The following is a 19,665-nucleotide window of genomic DNA, read 5'->3' on the forward strand; positions in this document are numbered from 1 at the left end:
TTCTTAAGAAGCTTACAGAGCTTCTGTTTAATATCAGATATATGATGGTAAGAATCATAAAATAAGTTTGTAGTTAAAAGAATTAAGCAAAGAAATTTACAGTAGCGATATTTGGTGATAAATATAGCTGTTCGTAATTGAAGAATATGCTGAGCGACATTTTATGGCGAATATACAAAAATCGGGTTTAGAATGGATAGAAACATTATGAATATAATGCTATTTATAAATCATCTTTACCCAAAAAAAGCCACGTAATTCACTCATTTAACAAAATCAAACGATTGCTTAAAAAAGGAATCATATAATATTCTTAAACATACATGTTTCAGTACTTTTGAAATGCCACATAATATTCACTAATTTCTTCATATATAGAAAAAGGAATTATCTGGAATTCTATAAAGCCTTGTGCTTTCGCTTGATAGTTAAAATCTCTTCCATAAACTTGACATTTTTTTCGCGAACTTTTTCGTGATTCGTCCTACAACTCTGTATATATTTAGATTAATTAAAGTAAATTTGGTTTAAGTATAAAATCTTCTTGCTTAAAAAAAGTTAAAAGCAACTTATAAAATACAAATAATGTCATCTTAAAGAGTTATGTGTTTAAATTCTAAAATCTTGGAAAATACCAAATATTTTATAATTAATTCAAATTTTATTTTCAACAGACATGAAAACGGAAGCAATCTTCCCCTTTTGTGGCAGAAATCAGTCCTAAAAATGCCTGTTGCATAGAAACTTTGAAATAATTTTGTACTAACTATTAAAAAAAGTCTTACCGAGCTAAAGCAAAACGATAAGTGAAAAGGCTTTAGTTTTTACTTCATTCTTTTCATTGTCTCAACTTGGTTCTTTAGCAACGGCCAAATATATATAGCTTCCTAGCACCCCAATTTTATATTCAATTTTTAAGAAATTTTGTCAACCCCTATTTGTTTAAAGGTCAGTAATCCAAATATGTAAAAAGAAGTATAGATATTTATTCGGAGAAAGTACGTTTTTTGTGTTTATTTCGCTGTTTAATTAATAGTTAGCGAAAACTAATCAGCACGTTTAAAATCACCCCCTAAAACCATTAAAACTGATATTTAGTTCGTGAAAATTCAATCATTAGAACGAAAGTTATTCAGGGGATATCTTTTTTTTTTTTTTTTTAGCGCACTGTACACGCAATGAATTTTAAAGCCTAAAAAATAAAATAAATTATACAAAATTTACCAGGTTTATAATTGATAATGTAAATTTTGTAGTTGCTCTCTGATGTGAAAAATGATGTAAAATTTTTTTAGTTCTTAATGACGACTTATTGCTATATTACTTAGATGTGTTGAAAAGTTTGAAGTTTTTCTATTTGTTGCATATTTTGTTATAAAATGGAAACAAAGACAATTTTATACAAAAATCCACTTATTACATTTATCTATTCTTTTTTTTTTAACTTTTAATTTAATGATTGAATAGTTTTAGAATGAAAAAATTTTTGCTTCATTTTAAATGTTCTAATTTTTACTGTAAAATCTAAAATCGAACGAAATTGGACGAAATTCTACTTTCTACTTTATGCAACAAGCACTCTCTTGCGCCATCTGTATTAAATTTATCAAGTAAAGAATCTTTATTTACTTTCAAACTAAATTCCTCCATTTTAGAATCTGGCAATCTCGTTGTCGATGCTTAAAATTCCATTTATACTTTCGTATTGTGTCCGCACGTCAGGTGCATGTGAATTTTTTTGGTGCAATTGTTTATTTCTCTTATTTATTGTACAGTAAATTTCTCCTATTTGCAAAACATTGCTGATGTATTGAAATAAAAGATATCTTTTACTAATTTTTCAACAATAATGAGTTTCTTATTGTAAGTTTTTGCTACTAAAACATAGCTATTATTGTTCTCGTGAAAATTATTGAGTTTTTAAATAAACTTTTTGTTTACAAATTACCTTCATATTTATGTAAACTTAATCATTTCTTTTAATAAATTCTCTTAAACAACCATGAATATTAATTTTTTGTAGCTTTCAGTTATGCTCCATTGTCTAAATAAAAAAACGTCTTTTTTTTTGCATTTGATATTTTAACTCAAAATTAATGCAGATAGATGATTCTTCTTTAAATCTTTGTGTGCAGTACGACAAAACTACTTGTTTGAAATTCAATCGCAATGAATCGGAAAGCTTGAGTTGATATAAGTTTACAAATTTTATTTAATGCTTACTACACATTAGTTACATTTAACAGGTTGTTTATAATAAATTCAATTTATCTAACTTGTTATATGTTTAACATATGAAGTTTATATGTTTTAAAATTTGTAGGAATAGTTAAGTCCTGTTTTCTAATCAAATCAAGATGCTTTTTGTTTATTTACTGAGATTAAAGTATTGTCATAAATTATTAATGTTGTTGTTGACTCTCAGATTAATAAATTTATTTTAAGTTTTGAAAAACTGCAAAAATGTATTGAAGGTGAGAAAGAGAGAGTTGCAACATGATTTTTTTGTATTTATTTATTTGCAGAATGCAAAATTGACTTCAAATAATTTTGAGATGTATAATAAATCAAAATTTCTTAATACTAAATAATGTATATCTTAGTTGCATCAGATCTAAATTAACCTATTACTTCTATACGTTATTTATTAGTTAACCTGTATGATCCCTTTTGAAGGAAGGATTAAGAGATGCAAGATAAGCTTACATGTTTTGTTTTTTTACATAAATTTGATATATAAATTTGCTTTTATATGTTTTCTTTTATATTTTAGTGTTTAGTTGTCAGCATCTTTTTTTTTTTCTCTTGAAAATTGACTTAGTGATGTTTTTCCTTTTTTAGAGAAAGTATTATCGTTATCGTTTAATTATTTGGAACAAATAATTGAGTAAATTTAAGAGAAAAAATATTCTTGAAATCTTAGCTGACTGCATGAACTTAGATTTAGAATTTTTTTTCTAAGCTGTGTTGTATGGTATAACATTTTGTACATAAGCAAAAACATTCAAAATTTAGTCAAAAGTTAAAAACATTCAAATTAATTTCACAAATTTATATATTTTTAAAATTTTGACTTGTTCTTTAATGCGTTTAGAGAGTTTAAGTTATTCATAGGTTATTTCGCTTTCATTTATTTATCAGGTTTACAAAAAAAAAATAATAATCAATCAAGTTGATTTTTTTGTTTATAGCTTTCTAGCTATAATATAAGACAAAAAAAAATTTTTTTTGTCTAATTTGCTATGGAAATATCTATCAAAATTTTGCTTCTAAATTTTTTTTCACCTCAGAATAATTTTTAGTAGTATATTTTCATAAATATGACTTAAATATGGATTTTTATAATATACTCCCTTACTATTATTCTGCTATTTTTCTCTTGATGACAGTCCTATTTTCAGAGGCATATAATCAAGGAATTTTAATCAGTTTATATAATCTATCCTTAAGTTTAAAAATTTCAATAATTTATATTTAATTTAGTTTCTTAAGGCAATGACTTCAGTATGCATACTCTCTCAGTGTTTTCACTACAGCGCGAGAACGCAGGAGTCTTACTTATTTTTTTCTTTTCTCTCAATAAAAAGTGATTAACGCGAGAAGTTCACGCACTCTATTAATCAATTTCAAAATGCGGGAAATTTGGAAAAAATTTCGTCTTTTGCCATTTTGAATAAAAATCCGTTTCACTTTTCTTCTTTGATCTTTCATTAATTTGAACATCGGTCCTTGTTATCTACCTTCCCTATTTACCAGTATTGTTCAGAACCGGTGCGAACAGCAGATCCCCCCCCCCCAACCGAACCCCTTTCAGAACACATTTTTCTTCAACCACGTATTCACCGTAGGTAATGTTTCTTCATGTAAGACATTTAAATTTTTTGTGCATGAATGTAAGATGAATAAATACCTTGTTAAGTCGACATCTTCTACTCCGTAACGGAGCAAATGAAAATGAAACAAATGTCGGTAGAAACGGTCAAAATGAAACAAATACGGATATTTTTCAGCCAAATAAATATAGCAGCTGATGAAAAAGTAGATATAGAACATTTTCCATATAATGATGCAGCAAAAATATTCAATTAGAAGATGTTGAAAATGTATTATAATTAAAGAAATAATTTTTTTCCAAGTCTATTCGTGTTTTTTTAATTTTTAGAAATCTCACTTAACTTTTTGAAATCTCACCCTGTTTTTGAGAAATTCTCTTCCATTTTTTTTCCGCAATGAAAACGCTGTCTCTATACGTTTCATGTGGGGGGGGATAGTAATTATTGAAGAGAAATTTGTAAATCGGGCAATGCAATCCTTTTTTATTAATTTTAGAAAAACTTCTTAAATGTTTTTATTCAAATTTTTTATAAAAAAATATTTGATTGGTATTATACAATGCAATTTCTCACATTTAAATTTATAAGAAAACTTGATATTTTTGGGTAGATGTTTATGATATATTAATTTAAATTATATTAGTAATATATATTTCAGAGATTCAGATTACTTTGAAAAGAGTAGTTTTAATAAAATGTCCGGTTGTAGATAAAATGTACTTTGTTGTGAAGCAAAATTAAATGAAAAGATAGGTAGCAATAAAAAACTTAGTTGTATGGTATGAACTACATTTTAAGCTGTTTTAGAATTGTTAGAATCTTATTATGATATGATTTTTGAAAAATTTGACCTTCATAAACAAAATTGAATGACCTCCCAATTATTTCTTCTTTTTAAATTTTTATTATGTAGTTTTTATTTTAAATAAAATATCTAATTATTCTTAATGGACAAAATTTATTTTACACCTGAACTTTCTGTGTATATATGTGTGTTATAAATATACATTAATGACCAATGCTTAAGGTTACTGCCTGTTATTCTTTATTATTTTTTTCTCATAATTTCTATGTAGAGGGTTTATGGTTAAATCAATCTTAATTTTAACATTTTGCATAAGATAATATTCTAGCTTACCTATTTCAGAAATTTGAATAACTTATGTTAAATAGCTTGTTTTCTGTTGTACCAGCTATATCAAAAAGTTAACAAGCGATTAAAGCGAAACAGTGGCATAGGCATTGGAAAAATTACTTTTATAATTTAGAGGGGAAAAAACATAATTAGAGTAGTTAGGAATAAAATTGTAAATAAGTAGGAATATTGCTTAAATAAAATTTGCTCTTCTATTAACTGAGGTGTAACAATGCTACTAAATGGTTAACAAATTTATTGGTCCTATTAATTAGTAATTTTCAAATGTATTCCATTCAAAATACAATTTAAATTTTCTCATATTTTATAACATAAAATGATTTTGGGATATTTTGTTTTGCTTATAGAATAATTTTGAGTAAATAATGAAGAGTAATGAGTATGTAAGTACAATCAAACCCCGCTATAGTGAACCTTCAAGGGACTGAAATTTTGGTTCACTATATCCGTTGCGCAGGCAATTTAACAGATGGTTCCCAAACTGCTCCCTTTTATTATGCGTTATTCAAATAAATGACTGAAAAATATTATGTAGTAGCAAAACATGCGTTATTTTTCATTACTCAGCCTCTTACATACAAAAAAAAATTTAGTAATCTTTACCTCAACATTAGATATGGAAACACTTCCCGACTCTCAGATAATTTTTTCTGAATTTCTGTTATTCCGCTTTTTAAACCTGTCTAACCTGCCATTAAAGTAGTATCATAAAATCGCTTAGCAAATTCATTGATACTGGAAGATTGCGGCTTCTTCGATTGGTGAACTTTTTTAGTAATGCTTCTTCAATATCCTTGTGATCTGCTTTTCTCAAATTTTTTTTCTGCCATCTGAATTTTTTTTCATGAGCAGAAGTTATTAATTACGTATTTTTCCATATGTTTCAAACTGCAGATTTGGATAGTTTATATTCCCTGCAAATATCAGCTTCATTGCATCCATTTTGAATTTTTCTGATTATGTCCATTTTATCATCAATGGAGAACGTCTTAAGTTTACTGCTTGCTATAGTTAAATTTGAGACACTTCTTTGCAGGATTTTTTTTAACTGAAATGAGAGCAGGAAAGGAGTTGAAATGAGGGCCTTATCAACACATATTAGTGTCCAACCCTTAGACCAATTATGAATAATTACTCATTCCCTCTGACAGAAAATTCATATTGATCCCACTGACACCTTACAGGTGCATCATCTGCACAAGTGCATTAAGGATGAGAAAGTGAGATAAAAGAAGCAAACAGGAAAAAATGCTTATTGCTACATTCCCCTCTGTAAATGGTTTTAAAAATCGGTATGTGTATTTATTTTGAAGTAGAAATTTCGAAATCATTACAAAAAAAATGAAAAAATCAGCTGAAGACAGAAAAAAGTTCATTATATCCAACTTCCTCACTTTTTTGGTTCACTATATCCACGAAAAATAACATTATCCATGTGTAGCAAGGCACGGAACCTAACATTTCGTTCACTATATCCGGGAGTTCACTATAAACCGTGTTCACTATGGCGGGGTTTGACTGTATTAATAAAGAGCTTTATTTTTGCTGTATATTTATTATATTAGTTATTAAGCTTTATTCTGTTTGTTAAGCATTATATTAATATCTAACTTTTCCAATAGTGGTGGGCGCTCGTCTAAAACTTTCAAACCAAAGAAAAATATACCTGAGGGCACTCATCAATATGACTTGATGAAGCATGCGGCTGCAACTTTAGGCAGTGGGAATTTGCGTTTAGCTGTTATGTTACCAGAAGGAGAAGATTTGAATGAATGGGTTGCTGTTAATAGTATGTATGAAATTTGAACCATTATTTAATTTGATTTATTTTATCTAAATATATTTATAAAGCATTTTGTTATGTGTGGCATACTTTATTCTTTTATTCTATAAAATGTAAGTTTTTAACGATTTAAGATGAATTAAATGTTCATTAATAATTTTCTATGTAGTCAAACCTTGGTAAAATAGACATCAAGACTGAAAAAATTGTTTGCTTAGAAGAATGAGATGCTAATTAGGAAATCTGTTGCTGTAAACTATTTTAACAAAATTTAAGGGATATATTTAATCTATATGATTAAATACTATATTTTTCTCTCTTGTAATATTCTATAACTTTCATTTTTTTCTTTTAAATAAGTCTTATTGGAATAATAGGAGTTCCTATAAAAACAGGTTCATATTAAATTAAAATTTATCAGCTTGTAATCTTTTTAAAAAAAAACTAATTCCAGTTTTTTATTTAGAAGAATTCAAAAATAATAATAGCAAATCAAAAATATTTTCTTCATTCAATTCTAGTTAACTGTTAGTGAAAATTATTCCAAATTCAATTCATCATTACTTGAAATACTTTTCTGAAGTTTGATATGTGTTGCTGAAATTATAGCAATTCCAAGCTGTTAAACAACTAGCCCCATTGAGCTCTTGAGAAGGAGAAAAAGGTACTCGTTACAATTAGCACTATGATAGAAGATCTTTATAATGTAAGCTTTGAAACTCAAAGCTTTGCATATTATAGAATTTTGCATTATATTGATCATTTCACGTATCCTTAAACTTACCTTTTAAACCTGACGCTATTAGTCTGGAACAAATGAATCTAAAAATGCCTTAAAATAATTTTTAGATACAAATAATGAAAAAAACATATATTCTTTAGTATTTATTATTTTCTGAAAAAAATTGAAATTTTCAAGATTTCAATCAATTTTGGTTTGTTCAGCTTTTAAAATTGTAACCTCTTAATAAATAATTAAACAAATTGTGTAAAAACTTAACATCTCTTCATTAGTTGCAGAAATTCGCTAACTACAATTTTTATTGTTACACCCACAATGTTAATGTGATTTATGTAGAATTTTGCTTTATAGAATAACATTATATTGATCTTCTGCTGTATAAGTATACAATAAAGAAATTATAATAATAATGCCATCGATCATTCAAATAAATGTTAGCTTAGCGATAGATAAATATTAGGTGAGCAATTTTCTTCTCATCACCTCCCTGAGTATTTATCTTCCCCTTACTCCATATCAGCAAAAGATAATAAATACAGTGATAAAATATATTAAGTTAACTAACATTCTAAATTGATCTCAACCAATCTGGAAAAGCAATCAAAATTTCTCTTTATATGTTAACCACTTGTCTAAATGCGTTATAAAATTGTTGCCCAACAAGTCGTCCACTAATATAGACTTCACTGTATTTGCCATTGGCTGAAATTATTTTTCAGAAATTTTATTTCTGGTGTATATTAGTTATTGAAGGCTGAATATTTTTGCACTCAAAGATTTATTGCTTTTCTTTTATCTGCAAAGTTTATAAAACTTTGTGAATACAATTAAGCTGCAATAGAATTAAGCTAATAATAATCTAATATATCTGAGATTCGACTCTATGAGATAAGTTAAAAATAAGTTATTTATTAATACAGTGAAACCTCTCGTGAGCGATCACCCTCTGTTCCACAAAAAACTGGTCGTTAATGGAGGTTGGTCGTTCTTAGGGATTACCTCTATTGACTTCAAAATGTTATTGAAAATACATGATTTTTTTAAAGTGATTTTAGTTTCACTCAATGTCATTTTCTTTCTACTCAAATGCCACTTGTGAATGCGGCATCAGAACCAGATTCGGTGAATAAAATTTAGCATCAATAAAAATTACCCCTACTTATATAATTATGTGTTAACTATTTTAAATAAATAAACAATTATGTTTTTTGCTTAAGTTTGCATTTGATTTAATATCAAAATTTAGAGGTTTGTTTGAGATGCTTAGTTTTTTCTAAAATTACTTTTTTTTCTAATTTAACTCTAATTTAACTCTAAACCTAAATGATTGATAGCATCATCTTTAGTATATACTCTGATTGTAATATGAGGCTGTCAATCTCTCTCAGAGATCGTCAAAAACAATTCTGTAAGTGAGAGCCACTCACAAGTATTTTGAATACATTTGAACCTCCTTAATTGTTTTGTTAATATTTTATCTTAATTGACCTTTTCCGCATTTGGTACGGAAATTTGCCCAGTTGCTGTGAGAGCTTTTGTTGGGCTCCCCTATAGGATTCCTTCTACACCAAGTCTATGGAAAAATTCCATATCTTAAATAGAGGTAGTCTTTCTTAGAGGTTTCACTGTACTATTATTATTGGAATGATTGATATTTCTTGAAAATATTCAAATGTGCTGATAGTAATAACATGTTCTTTTAATTTCACCTAACAGCTGTAGATTTCTTCAATCAAATAAATATGTTGTATGGAACAATCACAGAATTTTGTACAGAAGAGAGTTGCCGAGTGATGTCTGCTGGACCAAAATATGAATATCACTGGGCGGATGGTCAGACAGTGAAAAAACCTATTAAATGTTCTGCTCCTAAATATATTGATTATCTTATGACTTGGGTACAAGACCAACTTGATGATGAAACTTTGTTCCCATCAAAAATAGGTATTCATTTTTAAAAATTATCTTTTGTTATATTTTGTCTATGACAAAAACTGATGTACGAATGGTGAAATTATAAATTATACCTTTTTCATGTTATAGTTTAACTATCTTTTTATTAACCTTCCAAAAAATCAGCCCTTGAGCAAAATTGTATTGAAAATTTCCCTGTTACATTCCCCATTACATAACGTGAAGGAAAAATTCAAGCAAGGACACATCCAGCTTAAAGTTAATTAATAGTCAGATAAATATTTATTTCATATTTCACTTGAATATTTTTGTCTATATTACAAAAATAAAATTATTGCCTAATTTCTAAAACGGTTAGTAATAAATTTTTTTATAAGTTATTAAATTTTTTCTGTTTATGCAAAACCATATTTTCATCATTATATTCTTTGAGTGGGTCTCCGTCTTGATGGTTTTAAGTTAAATCTTTTCATTTCTGTTAAATAATAAAAGTTTTTAATGAGTGAATGTTGTATTACTAAAAATTTTATATTGTTGAAAATATTAATTATTTTTTTCTTCAGGTAAAAAGATATTTTTTACAAATTGCATAAATTCTGGAATATTAGGTTGTTTTTTTTTTGAAATTTTGTTTTTATCTCACATCAAAAATTTTGTGTTTTTAAAATATAGTTTTGCTTTCAGTATATTTTGCTTAAGCTCTAAATTCAAATTTAAAAAACAGCTATGCACATTATATTACCCTTTAAACATATAAAAACTTATTTTCTTATTAGAATTATCTTCTCAGCTATATACAATTGACAAGTTAATATTATTAAGGCTTCTTTTAGGTTTAAGGTTTAACTCACAATTCATTTTAATTGTTTTTATTATTTTTTATTTATATATAAAAGTAATCCCTGTACCAAGATTGCTGCCTTTTAAATGGCACTTGTACTAAATTGCTCCAATTTATCCTAAGAATTTTATAAATCCTGCTTGTAAATCTGCATTTTTCACAGAATCGCACTAAAGTTGTCCTTAAAATAAATTTTTGTCATAAAAGTAGGAAATGTGTAATTAAGTATATTAATTTTGCACAATTTAACTTGAGAACATCTATATTATTTTATCAAAATTATGTAAGTTTTTAAAAAAATATTTTTGCAATTTGTTAATTTTGTGTGTTATAAACATATTTAAAAATTTTCAAATTGAAAATGATTGATGGATTCGTCTAGCTTGAATAGGATTTTTTTTAATGTGCTTGAAAATACTATAACAATAGTATAACTATTTATATCTCATTTACAAAAAAAAAAATTGTAACTTTTTATTTTTACTGTAGATTTTTGTAAGTATCGATAATTATAATTTTTTTCTTCTTAAATTCAATCATTTAAAGATAAGATTGTTGGTGGGTAATAATTAAATTATAAACATTAGTTCACAAAATTGAAACATGTAGTTCAGAGATCTATTTGTTTATTTTGGTGTATAAATTGATATCGTGATACCAAGTTTTTGCACATAAAACTTAAAGAGATTTTTTCTTTGCATCACTAACCACCCCCTGTACTACTTCAGGGAAATAAACTACTTTGTGGTCTGACTCTGAAATATTCTCTGATCTTATACAGACTGTAATTTAAGGCCTGTACAGGTTTCAAAGTTTTCTTTAATCTCAATAGCAACCATTTTACCTTTTTTTTTAATATTTTGGTTCACACATAAACCTTTTTTTTTTCAATGGGGTTATTTTTCTGTTATGATAATGGATAAATTACTTAACACTTGGATGGAGCAGTCGGACTTCCATTTAACGAACTTCCATTTTGCGAATTTTTCTACTTTGAGATTTTTTCGAGGAACCAAGAAAGAACATTTTGGAAATTTTTTCGTAAAATCACTTCCCAATAGCGAAGTAATTTTCTATTTAACAAAGTTTTCTTTGAGATCCACTTTCCCTATTTCCCAAAATATTTCCGAACATTTCAAACTTGTTAACGCATTTTATAAAGAAAATGACCTGGAATCGATTTTCAAAGCCACTTAACTTTTAAAGAAAACAGTAAAATCCATTTCCCTTTTTGTTTGAATTTAAACAAAAAAACTCAGACAAAATTAACGTATTTTATCAATAGCAATTAAACTTAAGAACATATGTGGTAATGTATGTTTAAAATTACTACTATAATAAATGCAACTATAATTTTATACATTAATTTAGCTGTTTTTAGTTGAAAATGTATGTATCATGATATTGTAACACTGAAGTATGTTTTGCTCTATTCTTGCTTTCCATGTAGATTTCTTTTATGGTTAAGATTTATATAATAAATAGTAGATACTAATTTACAAGATAAAGGTGTATCAATTGCGATTATAATTATGTTTAGTGTTTATGAATTTAAAACCTGTATTGTGTTGGTTAAGTATTTCAAAAGGTGCTTTTATCGGGATTTAGCGACTTCTTTAAATAGAGGTCCGACTGCATTTTTCTCTTTTGTTATCAATTTGTCAGAATTTTAATTTTTCACTGTATCTTCCAGGTGTTCCATTTCCAAAGAACTTTTTAACCATAGCAAAGATAATCCTAAAGCGACTGTTCAGGGTTTATGCTCATATCTATCATCAGCACTTTCAAGAAATTGTACAACTGGGAGAGGAAGCTCACCTAAACACAAGCTTTAAACACTTTATCTTTTTCGTCCAAGAATTTAGTCTTATTGAAAAGCGAGAGCTGGCACCCTTGCAAGAATTGATAGAGAAACTTACCTCAAAGGACAAGGACAAAGAGGGAAATTCAACTCGCTGATCCACTCCATAATTAACAGAGTCATATCTATATATATATAAAAGAATACTTGCCATAATGAGATTAGATATGCTTTATAGGTGACTTGCCTCTCTCGATACTGGAAGTGAACAATCAGTTAAAATAATTATCGTGTATTCCAGAAAATATTGAGATGCATATTTTCTTAGAATATTTTTTTAAGATTGACTTATTTTGCAGTGGCGCTTCTTGCGGAAGCGTTGAGTCATTAGTTTTGAATCTGACAAGTGCTAAATTATGTCTACATACTATTCATAAAAATAGTTTATGTACCTAGTTGAATATTTCTCTTTATCACTATATCATATTGAGTCATTAAACTTGTTAAGTCATGTTGATAATTACTTGCCATTATCATTTTTCTTTATTTCTGTAAAATAGTAGAAATTATACTTTTTTCGTAATTCAGATAAGCTCTGATTGCAAATTGATGCTATTAATCTTTGAATTTTACGGCATATTCTTGAACATATGACAGTCTTGATTCTTAATTCATTAGATCTCTTTAATTCATTTAAAAGATTTATTTTCATTCCTGTCTAACTTTTTTGTTTCAGTGAATAGTCAGTACCTAAAATAAATTTTTTTTTGCACATTTATTATTATTAAAAACATTGTTGTTAATTTCTGTTGTATGTTTAAACAAACTAGGTTTATAATATGGTTTCATGGAATAAATATATAAAAATAGATAATTTTGAAACAGATTCCAGATATCTGTTAAGGCATTACCAATTTAAACATATACTTTGTTCTTTATATCTCTTATTCAATTTAAATTGTAGTACATAGCTTGATAATATAGAATTCAGTACTATATATTGCAATAGTTCATAAATTGGTTTTGAAATGTAACTTATCTAGTAAATGTTGAATAATCAATCTTGCTATTATCTTATTATTTTGTAACAGTTGGAGTTAGTTGCGTAATGTTAAGGTATTCCCTTTTTTTATTTTTTTTTATTAAGATGTAAAAAGTAATCTTTTTTTTTTCCAAGTTGAATAATTTAATAGTTAAACATTGGAGGTTTTTAAAGTTATTAAATTATTCTATAATGCATTATTTGTATTTAAGCTGAACTTTTATTTATTTAAATTCTTACCAAAAATATTCTTACTAAATCTGTTGCCGTGTAGTGACGTTTAGTTATTTTGAAGCTCTAAAATTTTCTATTTATTTTTGTAATTATTTAATTACTTTTGAAAGATACTGCCAATTTTCCATTCCTCCAATTCATTTTAAACGTGTTGGCTCTTGCTTTAATACTGAGTAACTTTATAAGCATGGCAAATAAATCATGTTTTTACTTAAATGATTTTTTTTTTATTTTAATAAAGGAAGTGATTTAAATTCTTAGTGAAATGTAATATGAAGTTAGATTCATTTTATATCAACTAAAAATAAGAATAAATTTTTGATTGCATGAAACTTATTTTTTTTTTTTTCCTACTTGTCTTTTAGAATGGGAAACTTTTTTTCGATAATTGCTTTATTTGTTTATATAAGCTGAATCAAAAACTTGAGATTTTTTTTTCTCCTAAATAATAATTTTTAATTTTTGTAAAAATGAAAAACAATTTTTACTTGTGATTTGACTTTCTTTTAAAAAAATTTTTTTGTCACACTTAAGCTAGACTTTTTACCAAAAGATAGCCTTCATCATTCTCTGAAGTATAAATATAATTTGTATTTTATAGCTGAATGAATTTTTCTTTATTTAACTTTCATGTAATATCTAAAATTATGATCATATCCTAAATATTCACTCACGAAATTTCGCATTTCTAAGTAATTGCTTTTCTTAATTTATTAGTGTTTTGGTATCTGTAACATTTATAAAAAAAACTCGTTGCACAGGATTGGAGAAAGAAGTGGCCGAATTTTAAATATTTATACTTTTAAAACTACTTCACATACTGAAATGAATAATACATAAAATTAAGAACAAAAATATACCAAGTTTTTTCAGTTACCAATCTGGGGCTTCAATGGTTCTCGAAGCCCCACAAATGCATTATTTCAATTCTTACTATGTTTTTTGGCATCAGTAGTTTATAAATCGTGTATTTTACATAACCCTATAAACGGAAATTACACGGATTGAGGTCATGGGATCTTGGTGGCCATATGATCAAGGGTAAACCACTGTCACCCGCATACTGTTTATGAACCACCAATTCCGATTACAGTGCAAGAATGTAAGGAACCTAATAGTGCTATGTTGAACTATAAAATGTGTGTCAAATGAACATTAGATGTTTCACATTCACCCGTACACATTAGATGTTCGTCATGTAATAAAAGAGTTGTTGAGTTGCCCAGTTGTAACTGAAAAAACTTAGTATATTTTTCTTTAATTTTGTGTATCATTTATTGTTTTGTGTGTGATAGATGAAATCTGGTCATTAATCTGTACCAACCTTGTATTAATTGAGAAAACTAAAGAATTATATCTAGTTTTTTTAATTGAAAAATGGCATAGCAATTTGCTTGTGAATAATTCACTTTTATTTTATTGAAAATTTTAAGTTGCACATTTGTTTAAATGTGTTGATGGTTGTGCTTTACTGTTCTCATATTGCATTAATTCATAATTTTAATAATTCACAGAGATAATGTTTTAGTTATCTTATGCTATGGAATAAGAGTTCGTCATTGTAGTTATTGCCCTTATGAAGTGTCCTTAAATAATTGGTGCTTGATCATGTCCCGTATTTAACTGGTCAAGACACCATTGGGTGAATGTTAGATGGGCTTCTAATGAATGTTTTGCAGCGTGTTCTTAAATTTTCCATTAATAGGGATGCAACTACAGGGAATTTTCCTTAGTTATTATAAGTATATCATAAATTAACAAAATTGCATTTTGTACAAATTAAAGTATTTTCTAAACTCCAAAGAAAAATCCTGCTTTTGCTTACTTGTTTCAGTTTGATTATTGCTGGAGTATAATACTAGAAATGTGTAAATTGTCATTCAAGGATAATTAATAGCTTAAAAAACCAAAGGGTTTTAAATTATACAAATAGCTATAAAATTTCAAACTTCTGTTTGCCGATGTCAGCTATCAGAGAAATTTCTTAATAGTAGCATTTAATATGTGTGCTACTTTTCTGCAAATTCTGCTTTTTTTTACCTTAACTTTTAGCGTATACTAAACAATTCTAATATTTTTAAAAAAAATCTTTTTTTTTTTTACTTTCACTGATTGTACAAAAGTGATTGAAGTATTTTATCGATTTTACCTGCTATTTTGTTTTTTAGTTTTTCTGACACTAGAGTGCTATTATATTGAGAAAAAAATGACTTTTTTATCATGAAATATATAATGGCAAATTAGAAATTTTATACTTGTTAAATGAAATCAAATATTGTGTGATGGAGATAAGTTGCTTAAAAAATTTAAATTGTTCTCTTTATTCCATTTATCTAAAATGATTTTGATCTGATTCAATATACTCAAAAACAATAAAGATGGTAAACTAAAGATTCATTCACAAATTATTTTGTTTATAGTTTTTTTTTTTTAATTTTGAGTTGCATTCTAAACTACTATAACACTTGAATTAGAAATATCCTAATTCCAATTTTCAAATGAACATCAAGTCTTAATATTGGATCTTAGTAAGGAATTTTCCCGAATGAGATTTTAATATGTAATGGAATTTTGAAACAGCTAGCAGTAAAAAACTTATAATTTTTGGTTAATTAACTCTGTTTTTTTTTTTTTTTTTTTTAAAAAAACTCTATTTTTATTCAATGTATAATATATCTACATTTTAATTAACTTAAAGTGTTAAATTTTATTCTAATTTAATTTGTAATATTGAAAACCTTCTCCTGAAGTTTTGTTGCGCTGTAAAATTCAGCTTTTTTTAAATTTGTGAATGGACTTTTTTTTGAAAGAAAATTTTGATAATTATAATTTTGCATTGATATAACATATCTATTTCAAATTCTTTTTATAATTTTTCAAATGTTTTGACCTATAAATTTTTTGGCTGTAGCTGTGATGAGAAGAAATTCTATTTCTATAGATTTTGCATAATGGTGTCGAAATTAGAGTATATTTGAATTGAAAGATACATTTCCTGCGTAATAAAGTCAAAATTTGGTTAACTTTTTGAGAATAGTTTATATTTCCTGTTTCAATAAAACTAAGGAAAATTCCCTCTGTTTTCTACGAAAGCATGTGTCTGCAGGTCGAAAGCATATGTCTGCAGGTCGACATCTCTGTCTTTAGAAATTGAAGGAATTGTTTTTTATTTATTTATTAAGGATTAAGGTCATTGTAAATATTTTATTGCTTTTTTAGCTTCATTATGCAGAGACTAGATGATTTTATTGCTGATTTTTGTTTATTTAAATAAAAATTGGTGTTATTGTACATCATTTGATTTGTTGACATATGGAATGATTGTTCTATACAATGCAGTGATGTTGCATTAAGATTATTTTGTATTTAACTGAAGTTTTCAAACAAATATTGTTTGATGTTACAAAAAAATCCTCAGACTAATATGTATAAAGTAAGTGGATAAATAAAATTGTGATGCTTTACAAATCATTGAAAGATTTTTCTTTTAATTTTTGTTTTGTTTTGAAGTCCTTTTTTTATGTAAGTTAAACGTTCTTATTAAGGAGAACACAGTCATATAGCTGATGCTACTTAAATTCAGAAACCTTTTGGATAATTGTGAATCAATTATGAAGTAAATTTTTGGAGTTGATTTAGATATTAAAAAGTTAATGTTTGTTTTATACTAAAATAGTTTTTTTTTTTTTAATGTAACCTCAAAACAAAATTTTTGTTTTCAATAAATAATTTCACAATATTCTAAAATGTTTCAATTATAATTTTTTTTATTTACTTCGCAGAGTTAGTATTAATGTAAATAAATCTGCTACATTATATGAATTAATAATAACAGTTTGTTAAAAAGATGATTGTAACAGTCCTGGGTATTTTTCTGTTTTGAAATGTCCAGCAGAAATTTCTCAGATATATTAAAGACAAAAAGATATAAGTAAAAAAAGATCCAATCTATTGAAATTAATAGAGAAATGTTTCCAACAAAATATGTTGATCTAGTCATTCTGATTTAAAATCTTAAGATGCAAATTGTTCGTAACTCATAATGTAATATAAAAACTAATGCATGCACAGTTTCAATTGCAAAATTTTTAGTATTTTTGAAGTCATTATCAATGTCTAAAAATATTTTGAAAGTCATACATATTTCCAATCCAGTGAAGATCTGTTATTAGGTAAAAAGATTTAGATTCAATTGAATACATTAGCCTTCTAGAAGTTACGTAATTGCTAAATGACAGAAAATTTGAAAAGAGTAACCCTATTTAAGGTTAAGATTTCTATAAATTTAAACATTGAAAGTTATTTATTTAGAGATATCACTTTATAAAAGGCCATTGTGATAAGAAAAGTATAGTTCGTTCACCAGGAGTTGGCACTTGGCTCTGCCTTCGTCTCATGCTATCCAACAATACTATTTCGCTATTTTTTGGGAGAATTATGTGAACAATCCTGAACACGGTTGCTATTTGGCTATCGTATGACATTTAAAAAAAATTCGCAATGTTTATGTGCATTTTTTTAACATTAAATATTTCATACATTTGATGATATTTCTCTCTTTTTGACAAAATTGTTTGTCCTTATTCAGACATTTTGCTGGGAAAGCAGCAGTTTTTAAATTTAAGATATATTTAATTAGCTAGAGTAACGAAAGTTATAATAGCAGATGATAAAGCGAAGTAAGTGACTGTAAAAGAATTCACTGTTTGCGTTTGGTGAGCATTAAGGGTTATCTCAATTTCAAGCGCTGAGTTGCCACGGCGGTGTAAGGCCACTATACTAGTCTAATTCAGAGGCTCAACGGCGGTGGAGCAGCGTCGCCCACGTCACACAACCACAAACCCGTTTATAGAGCGGATCACATTCACACAAAGGAGAAAGGACATGTAACACAGAGAGAAAGAAAGATCCATGTCCTGAGCGGGATTCGAACCCGCAACCATCGGCTCCGCTGTAAGGCGCGCTAACCACTTGGCCACCTTGTCGGCACTCTTATTTAATAAATATATAAAAAAAATTCTATTTTGCATGAGATTTCGTAATTGCGAAAGAAAATCACTGATACCTCCACGTGTGACCTATGACGTCAGCTGATCGTTTATAAGCAAAATGGCTTGTTAAGGTTGAGCTAAGTTTCTTACATAAGTTAGAATGTTAATTAACTTGAAATTAATTAAATACAGAGCCTTATCACACACCGAATTTGTTGAATATTTATCGTCTATATCTCGTCTAACTTAGATATATTATATGTTTACATATTTTATTTTATTACCTATTTTATTGTATCATGGTTATATAACCATGATATATTTTTGTTTTGTGTACCTGGCAACTTCGATGCATGTTCTACATCGTTTCGTGCCTATATTTGTGTTAAGTAAGAAATATATGGTGAAAGAATTGAAATCTCTGAAAAAGATTGTAGAATTCGTCCCTTTAGAGAATTTATAGACTTGGCTTTCTCAAAATAGAATGGAAAGAACAGTTACTAACGTAAACAAATGCCAAGTTTTAACAACCATTCAGGATCGAGATACCCACACTACGTCACCTACAGGTATCCCAAACGAATTTTATAATTGTATGCAAAAATTTTTCAATTCGCTTAAGAGGTTCTCGAGATATGGTGACATATGCAAAAACTAAAATTAACATTAAGGGGTCCAAACTTTGAATCGCTCTGACCAAATTATGGGGACCATATTTCTCAGAAATCGGCTGTTTGTGGGACAAAAATCCGATTCCATTGGGAAAAAAAAAGTATGTCTATTCAGAGAAAGTACGTTTCTGTGCCCGACTTTGAAACTTAAAATATCGCCTGCACTATTTAATTAATAAATTGTGGTCACCCCTTACAACCCTTAAGATTCAGTCCTAGAATATGAAGATCCGATCATTAGATCAAAAGTTATTCCGGTTGATCCGTTTTTTATTTGTATACCTTGTTCGTGCATTTTCTGGGAAGGAAATGAAAACATTTTCAGAATTTTGGAGATAAATGAAATAACTCATAATCTAATTTTTAGCAGGACCACCTTGCTAAATACAAATTAACGTTGAAGATCCGGTCCTGGGTTAAAAATATTCTGTCTGAAACAAGCCAAAGGGAAGGGATCCACCATTTTAACTTTATTTTTTTTCTTCAGTCAAAAAATAGTATAAAATTTTCAGTAAAAATTGTGATTGAAAACATTTTATAAAATTCAGCTTTTATGATTACCCTTCATTTCAAAACAGTTATCATAATTCAGATATTTTTGTTTCACACGAAGCTTTGTTCCTATGAATTTGGGTTGTTACTGCCATCTAGTGAATG

At 27.3% G+C, this 19,665-nt stretch overlaps 1 protein-coding gene across 1 annotated transcript; it reads left to right on the top strand.

Moving 5' to 3' along the window:
- The first annotated feature begins 1,667 nt into the window (after positions 1-1,667).
- On the top strand, positions 1,668-16,817 carry LOC107444887 (MOB kinase activator-like 1). The gene is made up of 4 exons (XM_016059134.4): positions 1,668-1,863; positions 6,612-6,778; positions 9,231-9,458; positions 11,963-16,817. The coding sequence occupies exons 1-4, from the start codon at positions 1,850-1,852 to the stop codon at positions 12,226-12,228; spliced, it is 675 nt and encodes a 224-aa protein (XP_015914620.1). The 5' UTR covers positions 1,668-1,849; the 3' UTR covers positions 12,229-16,817.
- Positions 16,818-19,665: the final 2,848 nt, after the last annotated feature.

Source organism: Parasteatoda tepidariorum, chromosome 3 (assembly GCF_043381705.1).
Source record: "Parasteatoda tepidariorum isolate YZ-2023 chromosome 3, CAS_Ptep_4.0, whole genome shotgun sequence".
Taxonomy (NCBI): Eukaryota; Metazoa; Arthropoda; class Arachnida; order Araneae; family Theridiidae; genus Parasteatoda; species Parasteatoda tepidariorum.

What these genes read in the sequence shown, in the direction of transcription:
- LOC107444887 (XM_016059134.4), top strand. An exon ending in TGAATGGGTTGCTGTTAATA is followed by an intron (nt 6,779 to 9,230) that starts GTATGTATGAAA and finishes TTCACCTAACAG; the next exon opens with CTGTAGATTTCTTCAATCAA. An exon ending in TTTGTTCCCATCAAAAATAG is followed by an intron (nt 9,459 to 11,962) that starts GTATTCATTTTT and finishes TGTATCTTCCAG; the next exon opens with GTGTTCCATTTCCAAAGAAC.